The 24,962-nt window shown below is 42.8% G+C and overlaps 1 protein-coding gene across 3 annotated transcripts in view; it reads left to right on the top strand.

Annotated features, from left to right (window-relative positions):
* CUEDC2 (CUE domain containing 2) overlaps positions 1–23,174 on the top strand; it is a 38,049-nt gene extending 14,875 nt beyond the window's left edge. For all 3 annotated transcript variants that reach the window (XM_077259185.1, XM_077259186.1, XM_077259187.1), the window contains exons 3-9: positions 3,607–3,750; positions 8,608–8,669; positions 11,411–11,517; positions 12,357–12,524; positions 15,662–15,714; positions 20,753–20,813; positions 21,596–23,174. In XM_077259185.1, coding sequence (XP_077115300.1) covers positions 3,607–3,750; positions 8,608–8,669; positions 11,411–11,517; positions 12,357–12,524; positions 15,662–15,714; positions 20,753–20,813; positions 21,596–21,742 — 742 coding nt within the window. In that variant the 3' untranslated portion in view covers positions 21,743–23,174. The remainder of the gene's footprint in view (positions 1–3,606; positions 3,751–8,607; positions 8,670–11,410; positions 11,518–12,356; positions 12,525–15,661; positions 15,715–20,752; positions 20,814–21,595) is intronic.
* Positions 23,175–24,962: the final 1,788 nt, after the last annotated feature.

Consider the following 24,962-nt stretch of genomic DNA (forward strand, 5'->3'; position numbering starts at 1 on the left):
TCTGCTACATAGCAGCGATCATCAGATCGCTGCTATGTAGCTGAATTGCAGGCTTGCTATGAGCGCCGGCCACAGGGTGGCGCTCACAGCAGGCCGGCATCAGTAACCATAGAGGTCTCAAGGACCTCTATGGTTACCATCCTGATGCATCGCCGATCCCCGATCATGTGACGGGGGTCGGCGATGCGATCATTTCCGGCCGAGCGGCCGGAAGCGCCGGTTAAATGCCGCTGTCAGCGTTTGACAACGGCATTTAACTGGTTAATAGCGGCGGGTGAATCGCTATTTCACTCGCCGCTATTGCCGCCACATGTCAGCTGTTCAAAACCGCTGACATGTCCCGGCTTTGAGGTGGGCTCAGCGCCGGAGCCCACATCAAAGCAGGGGACCCAACCTCCGCCGTAATAGAACGGCGGTCAGGAGGGGGTTAAGAGTACTATCATTTTTCTCAAGGCCATTTATTTTTTTGCAGTTTTCTGTTGAATCACTCACTATTCAAAAGTCAAAGTCTGATTTCCATACAGTAAATTTAAATTGAAAAATACTTTTGTCTGTTTCACGTTATTTTAGTGACCATTGTAGGGTTTTCTTACTTTACTAGAAGGTAAGGTCTAGCTTAACTTTACACCACCTATTACTTGGCTTACTTTGAGCCTAAACTTTGTGCTGCAATTTTGTTAAAAGGGTTGTCCCACAAGTAAAGTACATGTTAATCAATAGATCTTGGTATAAAAATAAATTCCACAATTGGATGTGTTAAAAAAAAAATGTTCCTGTGCTGAGATAATCTTTTAAATGTGCCCCTGCTGTGTACTGTGTAATGGCCGTGTCTGACCGTGCAGGAACATGGTCTGATCATAACACAGCAACTGTGCAGGGAAGGAAGCAAAAGAGTATACAGACAGGACAGCAGGGTATCATAGTTGATTTTTTTCTGTGAGGTAAAACATTTCACTGCTTGTTTTTAGATATGTTATACCTTACACAAAAAGCAGCAGCTGTGATCCCATACTGTCCTTTGTGCTCTCTTTTGCATCCTCTAGTGGCCAAGCAGCTGTGGTACAGTCATTGCCTAAAGTGTTGGCAGTGGCACCCTTGACAGTATTTCACAAATTGAAGCCTTTCTCCCAGAAAATTATTACAATTACACATGTTTTGTTATACACATGTTTCCTTTATGTGTACTGGAACAACACAAAAAACAGGCAAATTAAATATTTCACAAACCAAATTGTTGGCACCTTTCCAAACTTGTGGGTAAACGGCTTTTTCAAGGCTGTGATGCTCATTCAAAGTCACCTGTGGCAAGTAACCTATGCCAAAGTGTGAGCAATATGAAAATCACACCTGAAACCAGATAAAAAACGGAGACCTTGACTCAATCTTTGCATTGTGTGTCTGTGTGTGCCACAGTAAGCATGAAGAACAGAAAGAGAAGAGAACTGTGCGAGAACTTAAGAACCAAATTTGTTGAACAATATCTACAATCTCAAGGTTACAAGTCCATCTCCAGAGATTTTGGTTTTCCTTTGTCCACAGTGTGCAACATAATCAAGACGTTTACAACCCATGGCACTGTAGATAATCTCCCTGGTTATTGGATGTTTCGCCCCCAGCAGTTCTCCCCCAGTTCAACGGATGGGAATTCATGAACCACAAGGGTACAAACAACCGGGGGCAAACTGCTGGGGGCGAAACATCCAAATCCCAATCTCCCTGGACGTGGACATCAGAGAAACATTTATGAAAGGTTGCAACGCAGCATTGTCCGGATGGTGGATAAGCAGTCCCAATCAAGTTCCAAAGAAATTCAAGCTTTCCTGCAGGCTCGGGGTGCATCAGTGTCAGTGAAAACTGTCGACATTTGAATTAAATGAAATGCTATGGCAGAAGATCACCACTGCTGATAGATATAAGAAGGCAAGACTGCAGATTGCAAGACTGTATGTGAGTAATCCAAAATCATTCTCAGAAACTGTCTTGTGGACAAGATAGAGCTTTTTTTTTGGTAAAGCACATCATTCTATTGTTTACCGAAAACATAATGAGGCCTAGAAAGAAAAGAACAAAGTACCTACAGTCAAACATAGTGGAGGTTCAAAGATGTTTTTGGGGTTGTTTTGATGCCTCTAGCACCAGGTGCCTTGACTGCGTGCAAGGCATCATGAAATCTGAAGATTATCAAAGGATTTTGGGCCTCAATGTAGCACCCAGGGTCAGAAAGCTGGGTTTGCATCCTAGGTCATGGGTCTTCCAGCAGGACAATGACCCCAAACATACTTCAAGAAGCACCCAGAAATAGATGGAAATAAAGATCTGGAGAGTTCTGAAATTGCTAGTAGTGGATCTGAATCTAAGACCCATTGAACACCTGTGGAGAGATTTTAAAATTGTGGTAGGGAGAAGGCACCCTTCAAATATGAGAAACCTGGAGCAGTTTTCAAAAGAAGAGTAGTCCAAATTTCCTGATCAGAGATGTAAGAAGCTTGTTGATGGTTATAGGAAGCGATTGATTGCAGTTATTTATTACAGAGTGTGTAACCAAATATTAAGATGAATGTGCCAACAATTCTGTCCAGATCATTTTTGGGTTTTTGTGTGAAATTGTCCAATTTGCTTTTTCCCCCTTTTTTGTGTTTGTCCAATGCACACGAAGGAAATAAACTTGTATAACAAAACATGTATAATTGCAATAATTTTCTGGGAGAAATACTTCATTTTTTGGAACAATTTCAAGGGTACTAACACTTTCGGCCATGACTGTATGTGCAGACCATGTTCCTGTACAGTCAGACACAGACATTACACAGCAGGGGAACATTTATAAGATTATCTCAGCACAGGAACCTTTTTATTTAACACATCCAATTGTGGAAATTGCGGTATTATTACTCCAAGATCTATTGATTAAAATATTCTTTGTTCACGGGACAACCCGTTTAAGCCATGTTCCTTTTATTTTAAACTACAATATTTCCCATCGAGCCGTACCCTCTTGATGAGTGAGGCATAGAAAGTGTCTAAGGATTTGTGCACACTACCATTACTATTTTCTGTCCAAGTTCTGTTTGTTAAAAAAACCTGATAGCTTTCGGACCACTGTTATTCAATGGGACAGTGCAGTTGAGCGTTTTTTTGTTTTTGTCACTGACTGAATCTGTGTGAAAAAAACCGCATCATGTACAATCTTCCTCAAGACTCACCCATTCAAATTTATGGGTGCAAGAAAAATCTGATGCCAAACAGAAGCACAGTTTAGCATCTGAATTTTACAGATACATTGTAATTCTGTAAACTAGGAACCTGTAAATGGTCCTGTAAATGATCAATAGCGGCTGCTATAAAAAACTGATTATTTGGATGACAAGTGAGAAACAAATTGCCCCACATTTCTGGATGAAACTATAAACAGTCTTTTTTTATATGGTCATGTGAAGCTACCCTGTCACAATAAATGTTCTCCAAGGCATGCGAGTTGTGCTCCACAGTTCTGACATATTGAGCTGCAAAAATCTCCCCCAATGTCTTTGTTTTCCATGGAATTTTGTCTTGAAATAATTGATATCCCCTTGTGTCTGTGCATTTTTATGTTTTCTCCCCCCTTAGTGCTATGGATGAAGTTTTCTTTTCTTATGTCACTGGCGTTTTAGAAGAACTGGGATCTCAAGATTCCTCCGATGAAGATTTTGATATGGAAACTTTTATGGAAATGCTGGAGGGATACATCCCCGGATTTGCTGAAATTGACAGGTATAGTGATGTTAAATTTAAAGTAGAATTGTATTATTAACTAGTCTATGCTTTTTTACTGGATCCTGCATAATTCAGAGACAACTTTTGTTAACCTGGATCATTTGAGCAACAGGTTGGTTTTCATTACAATGCTAATCTTTAAAAAAAAAATCATTGCTTTCAATGGCAAGCGAGAGCAAATCAAAGGTAACCTTTTAAAACCTTTAATCCAGAGAAGGGCGCAAACCACAATAGTGTTGACTTAAAGTTGGGAAAAAAAAAATCCTTCTTGATACCTACTGGGATAATGATGTTACTCTGGAACAATATCGTACATTACTATCAGTTGCCTGTTGGGTTCAGAAGAATAAAATATACCGTACCATGTGACCGCTCAATTCAGGAAGAAGCTGTCAGCGCCTGGAGAACCAGGGACCTGCAGGGACCTCGCCAGGAGCAGGTGAGTATAACGGGGGCAGTGCGTTATATTCAACTGTCCCACGTTCCACCGTCGGCGCAGCTCCGTCTTCCCCGTCCTCTGCACTGGCGCTCAGGTCAGAGGGCGCGATGACGTGATAAGTGTGCGCGCCACCCTCTGCCTGAACAGTCAGTGCAGAGGACGCGGAAGACACAGCGGCGCTCAGCGGTGGAACAGTAAAGGTGAGTATAGCAAGTGTCGGGGACCTGAGCGATGAGAGGGGAGTATGTGATTTATTTATTTTTTATCACAGCATATGGGGCAAATATTTCTATGGAGCATCTTATGGGGCCATAATCAGCATTTGTGCAGCATTATATGGGGGCAAATATCTCTATGGAGCATCTTATGGGGCCATAATCAGCATTTGCGCAGCATTATATGGAGCAAATGTCTCTATGGAGCATCTTATGGGGTCATAATCAACATTTGTGCAGCATTATATGGGGCAAATATTTCTATGGAGCATCTTATGGGGCCATAATCAGCATTTGTGCAACATTATGTAGGGCAAATAGCTCTATGGAGCATCTTATGGGACCATAATCAGCATTTGTGCAGCATTATATGGGGCAAATATCTCTATGGAGCATCTTATGGGGCCGTAATCAGCATTTGTGCATCATTACATGGGGCAAATGTGTCTATGGAGCATCTTATGGGGTCATAATCAACATTTGTGCAGCATTATATGGGGCATATTTTAATATGGAGCATCTTTTGGGGCCCATCATAAACTGTATGGAGCATTATATGGGGCGTATTTTGTTTGGAGCATTTTATGGGGCCCATCATGAACAGTATGGAGCATTATATGGGGCTCCTGATTCAATATGGATATTCAAAAACACTTAACCTACTGATGTCTCAATTAATTTTACTTTTATTGGTACCTATTTTTATTTTTGACATTTACTGGTAGCTGCTGCATTTTCCACCCTAGGCTTACACTCGAGTCATTAAGTTTTCCCAGTTTTTTTGTGGCAAAATTAGGGGTCTCGGCTTATACTCGAGTATATATGGTACTTTCTTTCAAAAGGAATAGATCACCAGAGCATAGTCTGTTTTAATACAAATTGACTTGTTTCAGATATATGGATATGTAATATCATTTTTTTTTATTTAAAGAATTTTTAATGGTTTTTTTTGTTAAAGTAGCTGAAATTATGCAGTCTCTTAATGGGCTGCCACTTCTTATAGAGGTAACCTTTAACCGCTTGACAACCTTGGGTATACTCATACGTCCTGGTTGGCAAGAGGTTCTTGTCCTTGGACGTATGGGTACGTCCTTGCAATCATGTTATACGATCACTGCTGGGAGCTCAGCTTACATGACAGCTGAGATCCAGCTCTCGCAGCCACCCCCGGCTGTTTAACCCCCTAAATGCTGCGATTGATATTGATCGCAACATCTGGGAGAGGGAGTGACTCCCTCTCTCGTCCAATCGGCGCCCTCGTGACATCATCGCTAGGGCCCAATTTTTGCCATGGCAGCCCAGAGTTGTCATGATGACATCCGGGTTACACAGCTACAGAAAGCCTGTTGGACCATGCCCAGAGCATGGTATAAGAGACTTCAATCAGTGCAGTACTGACGGGTATGAAGAGTTGCAAGTAAAATAATGAGAAAAACGAGCCGACCAATAAAACTGTCACTCTAATTAACCCTTTCAGTGAACACCGTAAAAAAAAAAAACCTATGCTTTTTCATCATATCGATGAACAAAAAGTGGAATCAAAAAGAATATAAATAAAAATGGTGTCTGAAACCGTCATTTTTTTCCTCAAAAAACAAGAAGCCATACAGTTGTCAATGTAAAAATTAAAAAAGCTAAAAAGTTATAGCTCTCAAAATAAAGCGATACAAAAAATGTTTTTTTCTATAAAACAGTATTTGTAAAAGCGCCAAAACATTTAAAAAATTACATAAATGAGGTATCACTGTAATGGTACTGACTCGAAGAATAAATCTGCCTTTTCAATTTTACTACACGCCGAACCGCATTATAAAAAAAACACACAAAAAAAAACTGAATTGCTGGCTTTTGTTCATTCTGCCTCCCAAAAATCAGAATAGAAAGTGATCAAAAAATGTTGTGATCAAAAATGGTACCAATGAAAATGTTAACTCGTTCCGCAAAAAACAAGCCCTCGCATGACTCTGCCAGCAGAAATATGGAAAAATTATAGCTCTCAAAATATGGCGATGCAAAAACTTGTGTGACAGCAGCCAAACATAAATAACCCATATAAAACTGGTATCGCTGTAATTGCACCGACCCAAAGAATAAAGTCGCCTAATCACTTATACCGCACGAGGAACGGCATAAAAAATAAAACCAATTCTTCACATGCTGTTGATTTTTTTCATTCTGCCTCCTAAAGATCGCAGTAACGCTCGGCTCACATTTATCCTGCGCTCTGAGCTGAGCGTTTACATCGGGGTTTCTGTTTAAATCCCTGAAATATGGGATTCGAACGGAACCACCTCCATACAGTATAATGAGCCACATATATTGCTCCATACAGAATGAGCCCTGAGCTCAATATCTTGCTCCATACAGTATATAATGGGCCCAATATATTGCTCCATACAGTATTGTGAGCCCTATATATTGCTCCATATGGTATAGGATGGGCCCATATGATGCTCCATATACACTGCTCAACAAAATAAAGGGAACACATAAACAACAGAATATAACTCCAAGTAAATCAAACTTCTGTGAAATCAAACTGTCCACTTAGGAAGCAACACTGTTTGACAATCAATTTCACATGCTGTTGTGCAAACGGAATAGAAAACAGATGGAATTATTGGCAATTATCAAGACACACTCAATAAAGGAGTGGTTCTGCAGATGGGGACCACAGACCACATCTCAGTACCAATGCTTTCTGGCTGATGTTTTGGTCACTTTTGAATGTTGGTTGTGCTTTCATACTCGTGGTAGCATGAGACGGACTCTATGACCCACACAAGTGGCTCAGATAGTGCAGCTCATCCAGGATGAATGCGAGCTGTGGCAAGAAGGTTTGCTGTGTCTGTCAGTGTAGTGTCCAGAGGCTGGAGGCGCTACTAGGAGACAGGCCAGTACACCAGGAGATGTGGAGGGGGCCGTAGGAGGGCAACAACCCAGCAGCAGGACCACTACCTCAGCCTTTGTGCAAGGAGGAACAGGAGCATTGCCAGAGCCCTGCAAAATGACCTCCATTAGGCCACAAATGTGCATGTGTCTGCACAAACGGTTAGAAACCGGCTCCATGAGGATAGTCTGAGTGCCCAACACCGTGCAGGACGTTTGGCATTTGCCACAGAACACCAGGATTGGCAAATTCGCCACTGGCGCCCTGTGCTCTTCACAGATGAAAGCAGGTTCACACTGAGCACATGTGACAGACGTGACAGAGTCTGGAGACGCCGTGGAGAGCGATCTGTCTGCAACATCCTTCAGCATGACCGGTTTGGCAGTGGGTCAGTAATGGTGTGGGGTGGCATTTCTTTGGAGGGCCGCACAGCCCTCCATGTGCTCGCCAGAGGTAGCCTGACTGCCATTAGGTACCGAGTGAAGGTTTTGGCTGCAGAAAAACTCCTTGTGTGAACATACATTTACAATGAAAGGTAACACGCGTATATATAGATAACATGGGACTCCTTATTGACAATAGGTGATGCACACAGATGACTTTTTTTCCCCTCCCTGCACAGTGACCTCTGCATAGTAGAAGGCAACAGTTTGATGGCTTAATAAAGCGGACCGTGATCAGAACTTAGTGCACTGACTGGCCGGTGGTTCTTTTGATCTGAGTGTGACCTTTTCATGTATTTCTATGTAGTTTTCATGCTCAGGTCAGTAGAGTCACCGGCCAGTCTGTGCACTGCATTCTGATAATGATTCAGTTTATACGGCTGTCTGATTGCACCTTAAGTGAGGTTTCTTATGTCCACCTAGCGGTTATAAAGAAAATCACCGCTTAGAGCGAGAGCTCGGGCAAGATAAATGCCCCAATGGTCATGTAAAAACTAGACAAAAAAAATGGATTAAAGAAAAATGTGTCAATCACTGGTTCTGATTAGTAAATCAAAAAGGATATGTAATAATCTGCATAACTATCTTCTGTAACACTGCGGGTTAAACTGTTCAAGTAATGCTTCAGAATTGAGACGGTCAGTAAGTGAATGCGGTGTCCTCATGTTCTCTATGGGGTCTCTTAAAAAAAATAACTTTATTGCATTGGTATTTATAGGGGTCGTTTTGTGCAATGACCTCATTTTATTCTGCTAGCAAACAATTAACACAATTGGTATTGGCAGATGTGAGAGGCCTACAGGCTTCAGTTTTCATGTTTTTAGAAATGCGGTTGGTTGATTAGTAACATGGTCTGTTCATTTGTAGCGAGACTGTCTATGAGATGATGTTTGAGCTATCAGGACGGCTAACTGAAGCTCGGAATAGCGGTAAGTTAGATGTAGTCGATATTGTGGATAATATAACTGGAACACTTATCTGGTCTCTTTATGAATTGTCAACAGGGTGCTATTTAAAGGGAACCTGTCACCCCCCCCCCCAGGCGTTTTTAACTAAAAGAGCCACCTTGTGCAGCAGTAATGCTGCATTCTGACAAGGTGGCTCTTTTAGTTCTGGGTCTTGTAACTGCAGAAATAATCAGTTTTGTAATTTGTCCTAAATACCTTTCTTCAGTCCTGGAGGCCGGCCTTTCCCCCCTGCTGCAGACGCCACACAGCCGTCACTCACATCTTCTTGGCGCCGGGCGCCGCCTCCTCACTGCTGCTTTGAAATGATCCGGCGCCTGCGCTCTTTTCTCATGCCTTGGGCAGGCGCAGTGAGAGCTGCCCATCTGTCCTCATATGCAGTCCAGCTGACTGCGCCTGTGCGGCCGCCCTGCCTGTGGATCCCAGCCCCGCAGTGTCTTCTGATTTATTCACACTGCGGGGCTCGGATTCACAGGCAGGGCGGCCGCACAGGCGCAGTCAGCTAGACTGCATATGAGCACAGAGGACGGGCAGCGCTCACTGCGCACATGTTAATAGTTTTTTCAATGGTTGATGAGTGGTTTTACTTGCATTGGATGCACCTGCCCCCCGTCCTTTTTTTTGGTGTATGCTATGGGCAGCATAGGGATATCTTTTCTCTGTCATGTTTTAACCTGGAATTATCGTTAATAAAGGCTTTTTTATAATTATTATATATTTGGACTATTGACTGTTTTGTTCTTGGTTGGTTTGTTGTATATCTCTGCAGTTTGTCCATTATGGTCCTTAGTTTGGTCCTATTACATTGTACCCTATATATACCCTAATTGGGTGAATAATGGTGACCTCTTTGTTCTCCACAATATTGTTTTGCCTGCCCAAGGCAGGAGAAAAGAGCGCAGGTGCCGGATCATTTCAAAACAGCAGTGAGGAGGCGGCGCCCGGCGCCAAGAAGATGTGAGTGACGGCTGTGTGGCGTCTGCAGCAGGGGGGGAAAGGCCGGCCTCCAGGACTGAAGAAAAGGTATTTAGGACAAATTAGAAAACTGATTATTTCGGCAGTTACAGCAACCAGAACTAAAAGAGCCAACTTGTCAGAATGCAGCATTACTGCTGCACAAGGTGGCTCTTTTAGTTAAAACCGCCTGTGGGGGGTGACAGGTTCCCTTTAAGAAGGAAATAGTGTACAAGGACTTAAAAGAAGACGATCAAAGGATTTTTGATCAATTTCTATTTATTCAGTCCTTGCATACTTTTTTTCTTTTTGGTTTTGCATTTGATTAGTGACCACTATTTCGGTCAGGGGTAGAACCATTATTTTTTAATATATTATTTGTTTTTTAGTATAAATGCATATATCTGCCCCTTTGTGCAGGATATGACTGTAGAAATATGGTCTACTCGAAGACTCTAATTAGATGAAAGGGTTAATGTGGATATGGTCCGCGCTGCTGAATGTGTATTTGAGTGATGTTTCCTGATGAAGAAATCATTCAGACTTTGAAACGCATTGAATAAACCACCAATTTTCATGTGAAGCACCTTGGGCCTTCTATTATTATTATTATATCATATCCACATTAACCCTTTCATCTAGCTACAGTACGGTCACTTGCTGACCCGTAGATCTGTTGCAGTGGATATCTTTGACATGCTATATTGATAGCTTTATTTGGTGAGTAGAATCTAATCATATTAACTCACTCTATATTGGATAAGACCCTATTTGCGCCGATCTCTCCAGCAGTTTTCTTTGCTAAGTCTCTAATTCTCATATATACAATGTAGAGTGTATGATATTTGCGGCTAAATGCTTTCTGCACCAATATCGTGAATAGTAGGTTCTGTCATAGAGCAGATACTCTGGCAGTAACATATTATTACACATTTTTCATTAAACACTAGAAAATAAATCTGTTCTTCAACTATTTCTTGAGTAGTTAAACGAGAAACGATTTGTCATTCACAGTGGGTTTTTGATCATGGAAACAGGTCAGTGATCAAAAGTGCTAAAGTGGATATCTTCAACCAAGAAAAACAAAACATAGAATAAACTTACTTTACCTATCCTTACCCCTACTTTCTAACACTGCCTGGGTTCCCGCTAGTCTCCTTGGTCATCAGTAGAGATGAGCAAATTTGTTTGGGTCCCTGCTTATTCGGCAAGTTATAGCGCTTACCGAATAAGCTGCAGAGAGAACCCGGATGCATGGAGCGCGTCAGCTGATCGGTGCCGTAGCTGCATGTGCCGCGGCTGTGTGGCAGTCACAACACACAGGCCCTCCATGTATGTGCTGTGACAGCGACACAGCCGCGACACATGCAGCTGCGGAGCCGAACAGCTGATCAGCCGGAGCGCTCCATGTATCCGGGTTCCCTCTGCAGCTTATTCGGTAAGCGAACAAATTAGCCGGGACCCAAACAAATCCGCTCAACTCTAGTTATTAGTCCGTTCAGACAGAACAGGAATTAGTGACCGGCTTTGTACGTCCTGCTTCAGTTGTATGTGACGTGTTGCAGTCAGTGATTTACTGCAGCAATCACTTGTCTATCCTGGCAAGAAGAGGAGACCGGTGGGGGGCCTGGGCAGCATACCCACTGCATGCTTTTCATAATTTCACTTAGGATACAAATCATTTCCTGTTTATATTGAGGATTAAAATTGTATCTCCAATTTTAAAATATGCTTTTTGCTTTTTCGTGAAGAACGCTTCCCTGTAACATCTGAGACTTCACTGATGTCTAAAGAATCTGGTGGCATCGAACCAAGAGAAAACGGCTTACATGTAGTGTCTGAAGGAGCAGAGGCACAGGTGAGCTTATGGCTACGTTCACACCAATGTTAAACATTTTAACTCTGTTGTTCACTATGTTCCGGGGCACATGCAGCATAAGTTTTGATGAGTCTTTACATCACCATTAAAATTGCACTTTTTTTGTTAGTTAAAATGGTTGTCTAGTTCAGAACGGCCATTTTGCAAACCTGAGCTAAACATGGCACAAGCTTCATTGTCCTTACATATGCTGTAATCTCAGCGTCTCACAATACTGACCGAGTGTAAATACTGAATTCTCATAGGGTACCTTCATACTACCTTACGTTCGGTCCAAGTGCGGTCTGTGAAAGAAGATTGACAAACGACGCAAGGACCAATACTATTCAGTTGGGCTGCTGAAATTACAGTTTTTTCACATGGACCAAATGTGACTTCATATGGATCGTATATGAATGCCAATACACACAAAAGATCATCCGTTTTTTTTCTGGATGAAAATCCAATGTTTTTTTTAAATAAACTCGTGTGAACTTTGCTTTAGGCTATGTATTTGGTCAGTATTTTGTAAGCCAAAAACAGGCGTGGGTGAAAAATGCAGAAGTGGTGACATGTTTCTATTATACTGTACTTTTCCTCTCATTGTTCCACTTCTAGTGTTGGCTTACAGATACTGATGTAAAAAACTGACCAAATACTGTACGTGTGAACGTGGCCTTAGAGTGATAAGGTGCACAGCTGTCAGACCTACATACTAGTGTGATTTAGTGACTGCCTGCATACCGCAATAGTTGTATGAATCTTACATGATTCTACCAATAATATCCAGAACTCTCTGCAAGCAGTAACTCATTTACAGCGTTATTTTTTTTTTTCAGCAAGATCAATGTACAAGAAATAATGTAGATGTGCTGCTGGAGATGTTCCCAGCATGTACACTGCATCAAGCTGAGACAGTGCTCTTGATGGCTAAAGGGAACCTAGAAGATGCTGTACAGATTATAGTGGAAGGAGAGGTGACTCTGGATGATCCATCAGAAGCTCAGGTCAGTGTCGGGGACTTTTCAGCACATGATGCAATATCATAATCTATTCCCAATCTGCAGAGATACATGATCTTTGATGAGAGGTATACCACTTCACATAGCCAGCAGAAAATGTATATTTCACTTTCTTGGTTTCAAACACAATTAAAATCTGAATCAACCATTTGTTTCCCTACACGCACACAACTGTCCTATATTGGCAGGAATGGCCTCTCCTTGTCAGAAGCCTTCCAAAGGCCAAAACAAGCAGACTGTGGAGACCTGTGTGTCTTAAACAGTGACTTCCCCCCTCCCACCAATCCCGTAATGAAACACAGACAGTCGTGGGTGGGTTGAATCAGTTCGGTCACAGTTTATTAATTACATGAGCAGAGAAAAGGCAATTACATTTCTTAACGGTCTCATCGCCGAGATCCTGTCCGCGATCCAAAGGCGATTTGTCCAACGAGCGGTTACGAACCTTTGCCCTCCTCCACTTCATCTGCCACGGAGGATACTGTGTATGACCTACATGGGACTCTGACCCCCACCCATTAACATTAAGGCCTGTTGAACTTCATCCTGCAAACCGGATAAAAAAATATCGAGACTGATGTCCTTAAGGTGAACTCCGTCCGATCTTAATAATGCTGTGTTATCCCCTTCCAGCTGGTGGTGACGAACCACAATACCGCATTTTCCCCTCACAAATTTTGCTACCCGTACGTTGAATTTTTTCCTTGCGCGTTCTATGGCTTTTTCGTCTCTTGCACCACGCCAGATGGCCCGTGGTATCATCTGTGACCACAGCAATATCATATTCATGAAGAAACAGCTAAAACGCTCGATGTCTGTTGTCTTGCATTTGTAAAGATCAGCGATTTTGCACTTGCCGAGATCAATGCCACCGACGTGTATCACTATTATCACCAGGTGTTTAGCCCTTTTTGAGATGTCAACGATCTCCTGGAACAACCTGCTGCCATAGGAGCATCTTCTACTCCTGTAAGAGATAGAATGTATTAATTTAACAAATCGGATCTTGTGTATCTGGCGAAGTATGCGGATTTCCATTGACCCATTCTCTGCACTTCGGCCTCTGATACTCTTGCCCTAGCTGCTTCGGTGGCTTCCCTAATTCGGAAAGAATGTGTTCCGTACTCCTTCGGATTAGCGCCATTTTTTTCTAAGCACGACACGAAAATTGCCTGAAATTGATACTTGGTAAGAGGGGACCCGTCTGTGTGAGAGAGAAAAAATTTGCTTGCGTGTCTTACTGCCGTGTAACTTTTGACTATTTTTAGTGGGCATATTGGGCCATCTGCTGAGTTAACCAGGACCCACGTGCTCCTACCGGTGGGATCGCACTTGGATTTTCACACTCGAATGCGCAGAGCTTCACTGCATATGACTATATCCTCATTAATTAAACCACCCAACGCATTTTTTGACTGCAGTAACAACTCGCTAATACGCAGTGCACCGAAAAAAGCGATAGCAAACGCTGCGGATATGAGGATCGCCTCGTATTGTGATTTGCAGACAGAAGGGGATATTGAAATAATGTCATGCAATAGTCTCGCTGAAATGGGGCGACGACATTCTTTTCTCGGTTGAAGCCTTTTCCAGCCTTTTAAAGGGAACCTGTCACCCCCAAAATTGTAGATGAGCTAAGCCCACCGGTATCAGGGGCTTATCTACAGCATTCTGTAATGCTGTAGATAATCCCCCGATGTATCCTGAAAGATGAGGAAAAACAGGTTATATTATACTCACCCAGGGGCGGTCCCGCTGCGGTCCAGTCCGATGGGTGTCGCGGTCCGGTCCGGCATCTCCCATCTTCTTACGATGGCGTCCTCTTCTTGTCTTCACACTCTGGCGCAGGCGTACTTTGTCTGCCCTATCAGGTCATTAGATGGACACACACGTTACTTGGCACCATATTATGTAAGAAAATGTTGTAATTCTGCATTGGATTGCTATTAAATGACATAAATGGCAATTTTTTTTCTTGTATACAGTAGATGTGATATGTAATGGTGGATCAACACCTTTTACCCCTTAACGCCCCTTAATATATGTCATGGAGTGGGCTCCCGTGTATGGAGCAGGTTCATGGGCTGAGCTTCCGTGACACATGGCAGATACCAGCTAAAATAAATAGCAAGCATGTGGGTCTAACAGATGCAGCTGGTGCTCACACGTTTGGGTTGTCATTTGGCCCCCATGATTGCAAGTGCAGGAATCCGATGGTTTATCATGACAACCAGGGGCCATTTTGGCACTCCTGTAGCCTCTGCTCCACTAAAGCAGACAGGCAGGATTTAAATGCTATTTATTTGCAGATTTTCACATTGTCTGCTGGTCAATAGTTTTTCTGCAGGTGACACGTTCTCTTTAACAGATTAAGAAAATGTTGTCATTGATGTGCTAGGCTTAAACTTCACATCATTCAATGGAAAATCAAGATAAACAAAACACATTTTTTTTTAGAAATTATGCTGTAAATATTAAAGCAAAAAAAATTGTAATTCTTTGAAAACATTCTGTCCCCGTTCGCACTCTTTTGCAAAGCTTACGTCATGACATCAAGTCACTGTGGCACTTAATCTCAGATGTGTGACATCGGCATAGATGAATGGTTGTCACAGTAAGGCTACTTTCACACTAGCGTCGTTTGGAATGCGCCGCTGTGGCAAAAAAACGCATCCTGCAAACGTGCCCGCAGGATGCGTTTTTTTGCCCATATACTTACATTAGCAGCGCATTGCGACGTATGTCCATAAGTCGCAAGCGTCGCACACTGGAAGCGTCAGCCCGTCGGCACAAAAAAATGTTACATGTAAAGTTTTTTCGTGCGTCGGGACCGCCATTTCCGACCGCGCCCCCTCCTCCCCGGACTTCACAATGGGCAGCGGAAGCGTTGTAAAACTGCTTCCGCTGCCCACGTCGGGCATTATTTTCACAACAGGTGTCGGGCCGACGCTAGTGTGAAAGTAGCCTAAGGAGGAGCGCCCGCACGGGATGGGGCAGAATCAATAAGAGAACTGTACTATTTGTTATGTCACTTAGTTTTTTAGAACAATTTCAGCATTAAAAAACTGTTTTTGGAAACCGTGCAAACCCCTTTATGTATACCTATTACATTTATCTGCTAGGTATTGCAAAAAGTACCAAAAAAAGAAGACCTGAAAGAATTCATTTTACAGAAGTAAGTACGTGACAATACATATTAATATTCTGTTTGTATGTCTTTGGGAAGCTGGGTGCACCCACACAGTTTACAGTAAAAATGACCATTCTCTTTAGCCACTCACTGTTCATGACACTTCTATAGTATAGTAGTTGAGAAATCTTCTTTTTTTTTTATAATGGATCTGATTTAAGTCTCCCTTTGGTTACCTTTGTGCTGAATCAGGTTACCTAGATATTTAGTGATATTTGTAAGAGGTTGTATGATATTAGAAAAGTGAAAGACAATCTGTCAGTAGGATCAACCCTCCTAAGCCATATACATGGTCCATATCATGTTGCATAAAATGATACCTTGATCTGTGATCCGTCATCTTATTCTAGCCAAATTCATGTTTTTTTTTTCCTTTTAAATTTAACCCCTTCACCCCCGGAGCTTTTTCTGTTTTTTCGTTTTCGTTTTTCGCTCCCCTCCTTCCCAGAGCCATAACTTTTTTATTTTTCCGTCAATATGGCCATGTGAGGGCGTATTTTTTGCGGGACGAGATGTACTTTTGAACGATACTATTGGTTTTACCATGCCGTGTAACAGAAAACAGGAAAAAAATCTCACACTTGTTTTTTGTTTGGCTTTTTTGCTAGGTTCACCAAATGCTAAAACTAACCTTCCATTATTATTCTCCAGGTCATTACGAGTTCATAGACACCTAACATGTCTAGGTTCTCTTTTATCTAAGTGGTAAAAAAAAGTTTGCTAAAAAAAAAAATTGCACCATTTTCTGATACCCGTAGAGTCTCCATTTTTCGTGATCTGGGGTCAGGTGAGGGCTTATTTTTTGCGTGCCGAGCTGGCGTTTTTAATTATACAATTTTGGTGCAGATACGTTCTTTTGATCGCCCGTTATTGCATTTTAATGCAAAAAAGCGTAATTTTGGCGGTTTGATTTTTTTTCTCGCTACGCCATTTAGCGATCAGGTTAATCCTTTGTTTTTATTGATAGATCGGGCGATTCTGAACGCGGCGATACTGAATATGTGTAGGTTTGATTTTTTTTTTTATTGTTTTATTTTGATTGGGGCGAAAGGGGGGTGATTTGAACTTTTATATATTTTTTCATTTTTAAACACTTTTTTTTTCAATTTTGGCATGCTTCAATAGCCTCCACAGGAGGCTAGAAGCATGCACAACTCGACCGGCTCTGCTACATAGAGGTGATGCACAGATCACTTCTATGTAGCAGAAATGCAGGGTTGCTTTGAACGCCGACCACAGGGTGGCGCTCAAAGCAATCGGTCATTAACAACCATAGAGGTCTCAAGGAGACCTCTGGTTGTTATGGCAGTGCACCGATGACCCCCGATCATGTGACGGGGGTCAGTGGTGCGAGTACTTCCGGCCGTGCGGCCGGGAGCGCTAGTTAAATGCCGCTGTCAGCGTTTGACAGCGGCATTTAACTAGTTAATGGGCGCGGGCGGATCGCGATTCCGCTCGCGCTCTTTGCGTGCACATGTCAGCTGTACAAAACAGCTGACATGTCGCGGCTTTGAGGTGGGCTCACCGCCGGAGCCCACCTCAAAGCGGGGGTTCTGCCAGCTGACGTACTATTCCGTCAGCTGGCAGAAAGGGGTTAAATGAGATGTTCGGGACTATGGGCCGAACACTGATCTGCATGAGAATCTGCCTCCAGAGATTATTATAAATGACCGGGGTCGTTGCCAGTGTGAGACGTCTAGATCAGGAGAGAAGACTGTCAGCCATTACATGTCTCTCACTGGTAACGTCCCCTTTCATTTACTATAGACTTTGGAGGCAGATTCTCAGGGAGATCTATGTCTGGCCCAGAGATCTTAAGAGTTTGTTTACATATAAGAGAAACCTATCTCTGGAATAAGAAATCGAATCTCAGATATCGAGGTATCGTTTTTTCAGCTTCCTATGACCTGCCTGCCTATATAGATGGCTTAGGAGGGCTGATCCTACTAACAGATACCCTTTAACAGTATTGCCCCAGAACAAGCAAGTTTCCATTGGAAAGCTGATAACTATGAGATTTGTGGGCGTCCTAACTGATCAGTTGGGGTACCGGGACAGATGGAAGCAATGTATAAAGCGGCACATCACAATTCCGTACATTGTTCAGCAGCTGCTGCTTTTTATCGCTCCCTCCTCGCTGCTTTCCTACTATTTTGCTGTTAATAATTTATATCTTTCCCTTACCTTCCAAACATCCACAGCAGTGTATATGACACCTCACAAGTTTAGGGATATGGAGGAGACGAAGCCGATATTAAACAGTTACCAAGTTTCTTTATCAAGTATAGCAAAGAGCTCTTGCCAGTGTTATATGGCCACATGGGAGTCCTCTGCTGTCAGACGTCAATGAAAACATAGTCTTGTGGTTAGTAATGTTAGGAGGATATTATTGATCTGTCTCCTGAGACTGACTATAGGGCTCTTTCCTAAACTGACTCTTAGGCCGGCGTCACACTGGCGAGTTTTACGGACGTAAGAGCGCAGAAACTACGTCCGTAAAACTCGCATAACATACGGCACAATTATTCTCAATGGGGCTGCTCCTATTAGCCGTATATTACGGTTCAGTATTATACGGCTTTCTACGGCCGTACAAAATCGCAGCATGCTGCGTTTGTCAGCGTACTGCGCAAAAAAATCGCCAATGAAAGTCTATGGGGGCGAGAAAAATACGGATTCCACACGGACCAGCAGTGTGACTTGCGAGAAATACGCAGCGGTGTTAGTGAAAAGTCGGTAATTCAATTGCCGGCTTTTCATTTCTCCTGCACAAACCCGACAGGATATGAGACATGGTTTACATACAGTAAACCATCTCATATCCCTTTTTTTTGCATATTCCACACTACTAATGTTAGTAGTGTGTATGTGCAAAATTTCAGCGCTGTAGCTGCTAAAATAAAGGGTTAAATGGCGGAAAAAATTGGCGTGGGCTCCCGCGCAATTTTCTCCGCCAGAGCGGTAAAGCCAGTGACTGAGGGCAGATATTAATAGCCAGGAGAGGGTCCATGGATATTGGCCCCCCCGTGGCTAAAAACATCTGCCCCCAGCCACCCCAGAAAAGGCACATCTGGAAGATGCGCCTATTCTGGCACTTGGCCACTCTCTTCCCACTCCCTGTAGCGGTGGGATATGGGGTAATGAAGGGTTAATGCCACCTTGCTATTGGAAGGTGACATTAAGCCAGATTAATGATGGAGAGGCGTCAATTATGACACCTATCCATTATTAATCCAATTGTAGGAAAGGGTTAAAAAACACACACACACATGATTGAAAAGTATTTTAATGAAATAAACACAGCGGTTGTTGTAATAATTTATTGTTCTCTCAAATCCATTTGCAGTCCCTCGCTTGGCAACATAATAAACGCACAAGATACATACCTTCTGATGTACAGTCAGGTCCAACGATGTAATCCATCTGAAGGGGTTAACTAATATTACAGGCAGGAGCCCTGCTATAATGCAGCTGTGCTCCGTGCTTGTAATTCCCCTGCGAATGAATGAAATGTAGGTCATTGACCTACATTTCATTCATTCGCGGTGAGGCGCCCTCTGGTGGATGTTCTCATGAACTGCAGCCTGGGAACTTTTTCCCACGCTCCAGGTCATATGAGGACATCCACCAGGGGGCGCATCACCGCGACTGAAGGAAATGTAGGTCAATGACCTACATTTCATTCATTCGCAGGGGAATTACAAGCACGGAGCACAGCTGCATTATAGCAGGGCTCCTGCCTGTAATATTAGTTAACCCCTTCAGATGGATTACATCGTTGGACCTGACAGTACATCAGAAGGTATGTATCTTGTGCGTTTATTATGTTGCCAAGCGAGGGACTGCAAATGGATTTGAGAGAACAATAAATTATTACAACAACCGCTGTGTTTATTTCATTAAAATACTTTTCAATCATGTGTGTGTGTGTTTTTTAACCCTTTCCTACAATTGGATTAATAATGGATAGGTGTCATAATTGACGCCTCTCCATCATTAATCTGGCTTAATGTCACCTTCCAATAGCAAGGTGGCATTAACCCTTCATTACCCCATATCCCACCGCTACAGGGAGTGGGAAGAGAGTGGCCAAGTGCCAGAATAGGCGCATCTTCCAGATGTGCCTTTTCTGGGGTGGCTGGGGGCAGATGTTTTTAGCCACGGGGGGGCCAATATCCATGGACCCTCTCCTGGCTATTAATATCTGCCCTCAGTCACTGGCTTTACCGCTCTGGCGGAGAAAATTGCGCGGGAGCCCACGCCAATTTTTTCCGCCATTTAACCCTTTATTTTAGGAGCTACAGCGCTGAAATTTTGCACATACACACTACTAACATTAGTAGTGTGGAATATGCAAAAAAAGAGGGGATATGAGATGGTTTACTGTATGTAAACCATGTCTCATATCCTGTCGGGTTTGTGCAGGACCCGTAGAAGCGCAGGACAAGCGCGAAACGGCCGTCGTCCACCCCTGCTCCTTCTCTCTCCCCCGGCCGCTGCCTTTACTCTGGATGTCAAGTTTATAATAAAGAAGTGATTTTATAGAAGACCGGTGAGTGCCCTCTCTCCTTCATCTTATCCTCAGCATTTTTTATATATATATATATATATATATATATATATATATATATATATATATATATATATATATATATATATATATATACTGTATATATGTTTTCCCGAACATTTGAGCACATAAATCCATTAGATGTCGGTTTTGCAAGCCTGCGCGAAAATCTCGCAGTACGGATGCCATACGGATTACATACGGAGGATGCCATGCGCAAAATACGCTGACACACCCTGACTACGGATCACTATTTTGGGAACATTTCTCCGTATTACGGCCGTAGTACGGACGTATAATACGTGGCGTATTGTCTTACGCCAAGTGTGACGCCGGCCTTAGACTGGACATTAGTGCAGAGTTACAGGGAATTCTTTATAGAAAGCCGGATCTGATCTTGTGATCAGCACACTTGTCTGAATTTGTTAATTCTGCTTCTCTTATGGTCTTCAGATACATGTTGGTTGATGACGACGATGACAAAAAAACTCACAAGCCATTGATGCCTAAAGAGGTAACTGCCAACAACATGTCACAGCTCAAAATCAAGTGTTGCTACAAAGCGTAGCACTGTCACTTTGTTATTCTTTATTTTATCATCTATACATGCGTTATCATCAAATATTCTGGGCTAGCGGAAAAGGGAATGGGTAGAAAACTCAAGAAATGTAGCAGGAGATCTCTTGGGTGAGCAATCACACGCCATAGATAAGCGCCTTCAGTACATATATATGGATGGAGGTGTATGCAATGTCTGTGTGGCCTGTAAAGGAGGAACTCCAATAGCATAAAGGAAGGAGCTCTAGTTCAGCTACATGAGCAATCAGATATGTCAAAATATGAACATCACTTATAATAGCCTTATGTTCTAAAAAATCTACGCTAGGCATTGTTCAGACTTCAGTTTTTCACATACATGTTGTATCCATGTTTTTCAAGTGGCCGCACATGGATGCCATTCCCGTGTCAGCCTAGTGCCACTCATTTTTAACTGTTTAATGGGCTAAAGAAGTGTGGACTATCTGTTATTTGTATTTATTTATTTTTTCATACAATAATAATGGCTGTCATACTGAAAGTTTAAAATGGACGCACTGATCCAAACTGAATCAAAATCGCATCCAGCACACTGATGAAAACTGATTTGTTTTGTTTTTTCACATACGAGAAAGAAAAATCGATCCCTGAATGAGCCCTAAATGTGCACAGATTGCTCATAATACAATGAATATTTGTCACTGTCCATAATGGGGGTCTGCAATGCCCACAGACTTACTGGTGTTGATCTCTTTTCAGGCCCCTAAGAAAATGATTAGATACATTGACAATCAAGTGGTCAGTACAAAGGGGGAGAGATACAAAGATATGAAGAAACCGGAGAGCGAGGAGATGAAGAAAACCTACATAAATCTGAAGCCTGCAAGAAAGTACAAGTTTCATTGAGGCGAAAATGAAACCGGACCCTCCCAGCATTAATTTAGTCTGGAGCGTGTGACCCCGATGGGTGGATACAATACATCTCTGTAACAGAGAACTTCATCACTTGTTTCTCCGCTCACAGGCGTGTCAGCATCTCCGTCACAATAAATAAGCAATATATGAGGTCAGGTGGAAGAGTCCCAGCCTCTACATGTAAATCTGGTGACCCCTAGGCCATGCTACTGGCTACTACATCTATAGCCATAGGATCAGAAACTGACTAGGACATTACATCTTTTTGCTCTGGAAAGCTGTCCTCGGCTGTAATTCACAAATTAATGCAGAACTGGAAAATTCCGCCGGCAATGTCATGTACCGGAAATAAAGGCGCCATGGTATAATTTATAAGAAAGTAACGCTGCCGGGGTCTAAACAACTGGAACTAGAATAACTGCTCAAAGAACCAATAGGCCTTATGCCGAAAAGCTGAGCAATCCTAGTTTTCATTTTTCTGGACTAGGTACCGGTGTAAGAATTAGATTTAAGAAATGACCCTGGCCCAGAAAATGGCGGGTGTGGGTTATGTTACACAGCCAGCACCCTCCTGTAACTGGAGGTATCAGATCTAGCTTCGATGGCTGTTGTCTAACCCCTTAGATGTAATAATTGACTAGGTAATTAGACAGAGGATGGATGCCCCCTCTGTCAGCCCGTCACCTACACCCTGAACGCTATTCTTAAAGCCTTATAGGAGATAGCTACATTTACATGTATTTAGATTTTTTTTTTTTTTCGTTTGCTTTATATAAAAGCAGTAAAACTATATGTACCTGGCATTAAAGATGAGCAAATCAATAGACAGGCCCCTGATCCAGCAGCCACGTCACTATTCCGTGGCCACTGAGTGCGAGCCCTGTGAACCACCCCTTCCCTGCCAGCACTCCTAGCATCCTTTCCAATATGTAACCCGACTCATACATCATGCTGCAACCGTTACCCCAAAATACTGACGTAGCTGCTGGATCTGCGTCCTGCCAATGTATTCACTTATCTATATGAGGTACCTCTGTAATAGCACATAAACTGCTATGTAAAGCCACAAGGTAACTTACTGCACAATGAACACTGTAAAAATTAAACTTGAGCAACATTGGCAGAATAACCCATTTTTTTTCTCTGTTGCACCCCTATAAAGATTTTCTGCACATCGAATGTTAACTTATATGGTGGATTTTAAGTTATGAAAAAGAAGCAAAAAAAAAAAAATGAAAAATGGTTGCAGCAGTAAGTGTTTCCAATTAAATAAATGGCATAATAGGCTGCTGTCACCCTTTTCCATTGGCTCCCCATGACCCGATCGCTATGAGCGGAAGGGATATCCTGTCCCTTTGTCACTGCCATCTTGGTACTCCTGTGACGCTTTGGCTACGTTCACATTTGCGGCCAGCGCCGCAGCGTCGGGCGCCGCAGCGGCGCCGCATGCGTCATGCGCCCCTATATTTAACATGGGGGCGCATGGACATGCGGCGCACTTGCGTTTTGCGCCGCATGCGTCGCTGCGGCGCCCGCGTCGGGGCGCAGAGGACGCAGCGAGTTGCATTTTTGCTGCGTCCAAATTCAATGAAAAAAACGACGCATGCGGCGCAAAACGCAGCGTTGTGCATGCGTTTTGCTGCGTTTTTGTTTGCGTTGTGCGCTGCGGCGCTGACGCTGCGGCGCACAACGCAAATGTGAACGTAGCCTTAGTCATAGACTAATATACTGGGGTATTGTAGAATATAGTATACGCGATCAGGCGATCGCAGGTTCAAGTCCCATAAGGGGGATCAAAAAAATAGAAGTTAAACATATAAAAATGTCCCCACTTTAAGATAAAAGAATAGTAGTGTACCCGATGACTTTTTGCTATAGGAAGGTGCTTCAGGAAAATGACAACAGTGGTTTTCATGTAGCATTTTCTCTGACGTGTTTCTTTTTTTTTTTTTTTGCGGCTACTGTTTTTTTTTAAACTAAATATAAGGTAGCGAGAGCTTCCAGAAGAATGGACTGGTCGCTTTTTTTTTTTTATTCCTCCCTACAGCTTACGAAGCCTGAAGCTGAATAAGACTGAACACATGCAAGTCATTTTGACGTTACAGTGCGTATCTTCATTTTTTTATTTCATTTATTGAGCACTTTTTCTGTTGTGTTCCAGGCGGAATCGGCCTGAAAAAGATGTTGTGTGCACATATCCCTAGATGACAAAGTCCCTCAGATGAGCCACTGAGTTGATGGGGAAAATGTAATGGGCAATAAAGCATGTGGTTTCCAATTGGAAATGTGCATGTGTTTTTTTCTGAATTTAATGCCTATATAATTAAAACACACAACTTTCTCACACGCTTCATTTTAATCCCTAGGCCATGTACTGTGCGTTTAAAGGCTAAGCACCAGGATAAGTCTAGGTTTACATTAACCCCTACCCGACCTCGCCGTACTATTACTGCGGAGGTCGGGTCCCCTGCTTTGATGCAGGGCTCCGGCGCTGAGCCGACCTCAAAGCCAGGACATGTCAGCTGTTTTGTACAGCTGACATGTGCCCGCAATAGCAGTGGGTGGAATCGTGATTCACCCGCCGCTATTAACCAGTTAAATGCCGCTGTCAACGCTGACAGCGGCATTTAACCGGCGCTTCCGGCCACACGGCCGGAAATGATCGCATCGCCGACCCCCGTCACATGATAGGGGGTCAGCGATGCGTCAGGATGGTAACCATAGAGGTCCTTGAGACCTCTATGGTTACTGATGCCGGCCTGCTGTGAGCGACCCCTGTGGTCGGCGCTCATAACACACCTGCATTTCAGCTACATAGCAGCGATCTGATGATCGCTGCTATGTAGCAGAGCCAATCAGGCTATGCCAGCTTCTAGCCTCCCATGGAGGCTATTGAAGCATGGCAAAAGTAAAGAAAAAAGTTTTCAAAAATATGAAAAAAATAAATAAAATATAAAAGTTTAATTCACCCCCCTTTTCGCCCCATCCAAAATAAAACAATAAAAAAATCAACATATTTGGTATCACCGCGTTCAGACTCGTCCGATCTATCAATAAAAAAAAGCATTAACCTGATCGCTAAATGGCGTAGCGAGAATAAAATTAGAAACGCCAGAATTACGTTTTTTTGGTCGCCGCGACATTGCATTAAAATGTAATAATGGGCGATCAAAAGAACTTAACTGCACTAAAATGGTATCATTAAAAACGC

The sequence above is a fragment of the Ranitomeya variabilis genome, chromosome 4, assembly GCF_051348905.1.
Source record: "Ranitomeya variabilis isolate aRanVar5 chromosome 4, aRanVar5.hap1, whole genome shotgun sequence".
In the NCBI taxonomy this organism is placed as follows: Eukaryota; Metazoa; Chordata; class Amphibia; order Anura; family Dendrobatidae; genus Ranitomeya; species Ranitomeya variabilis.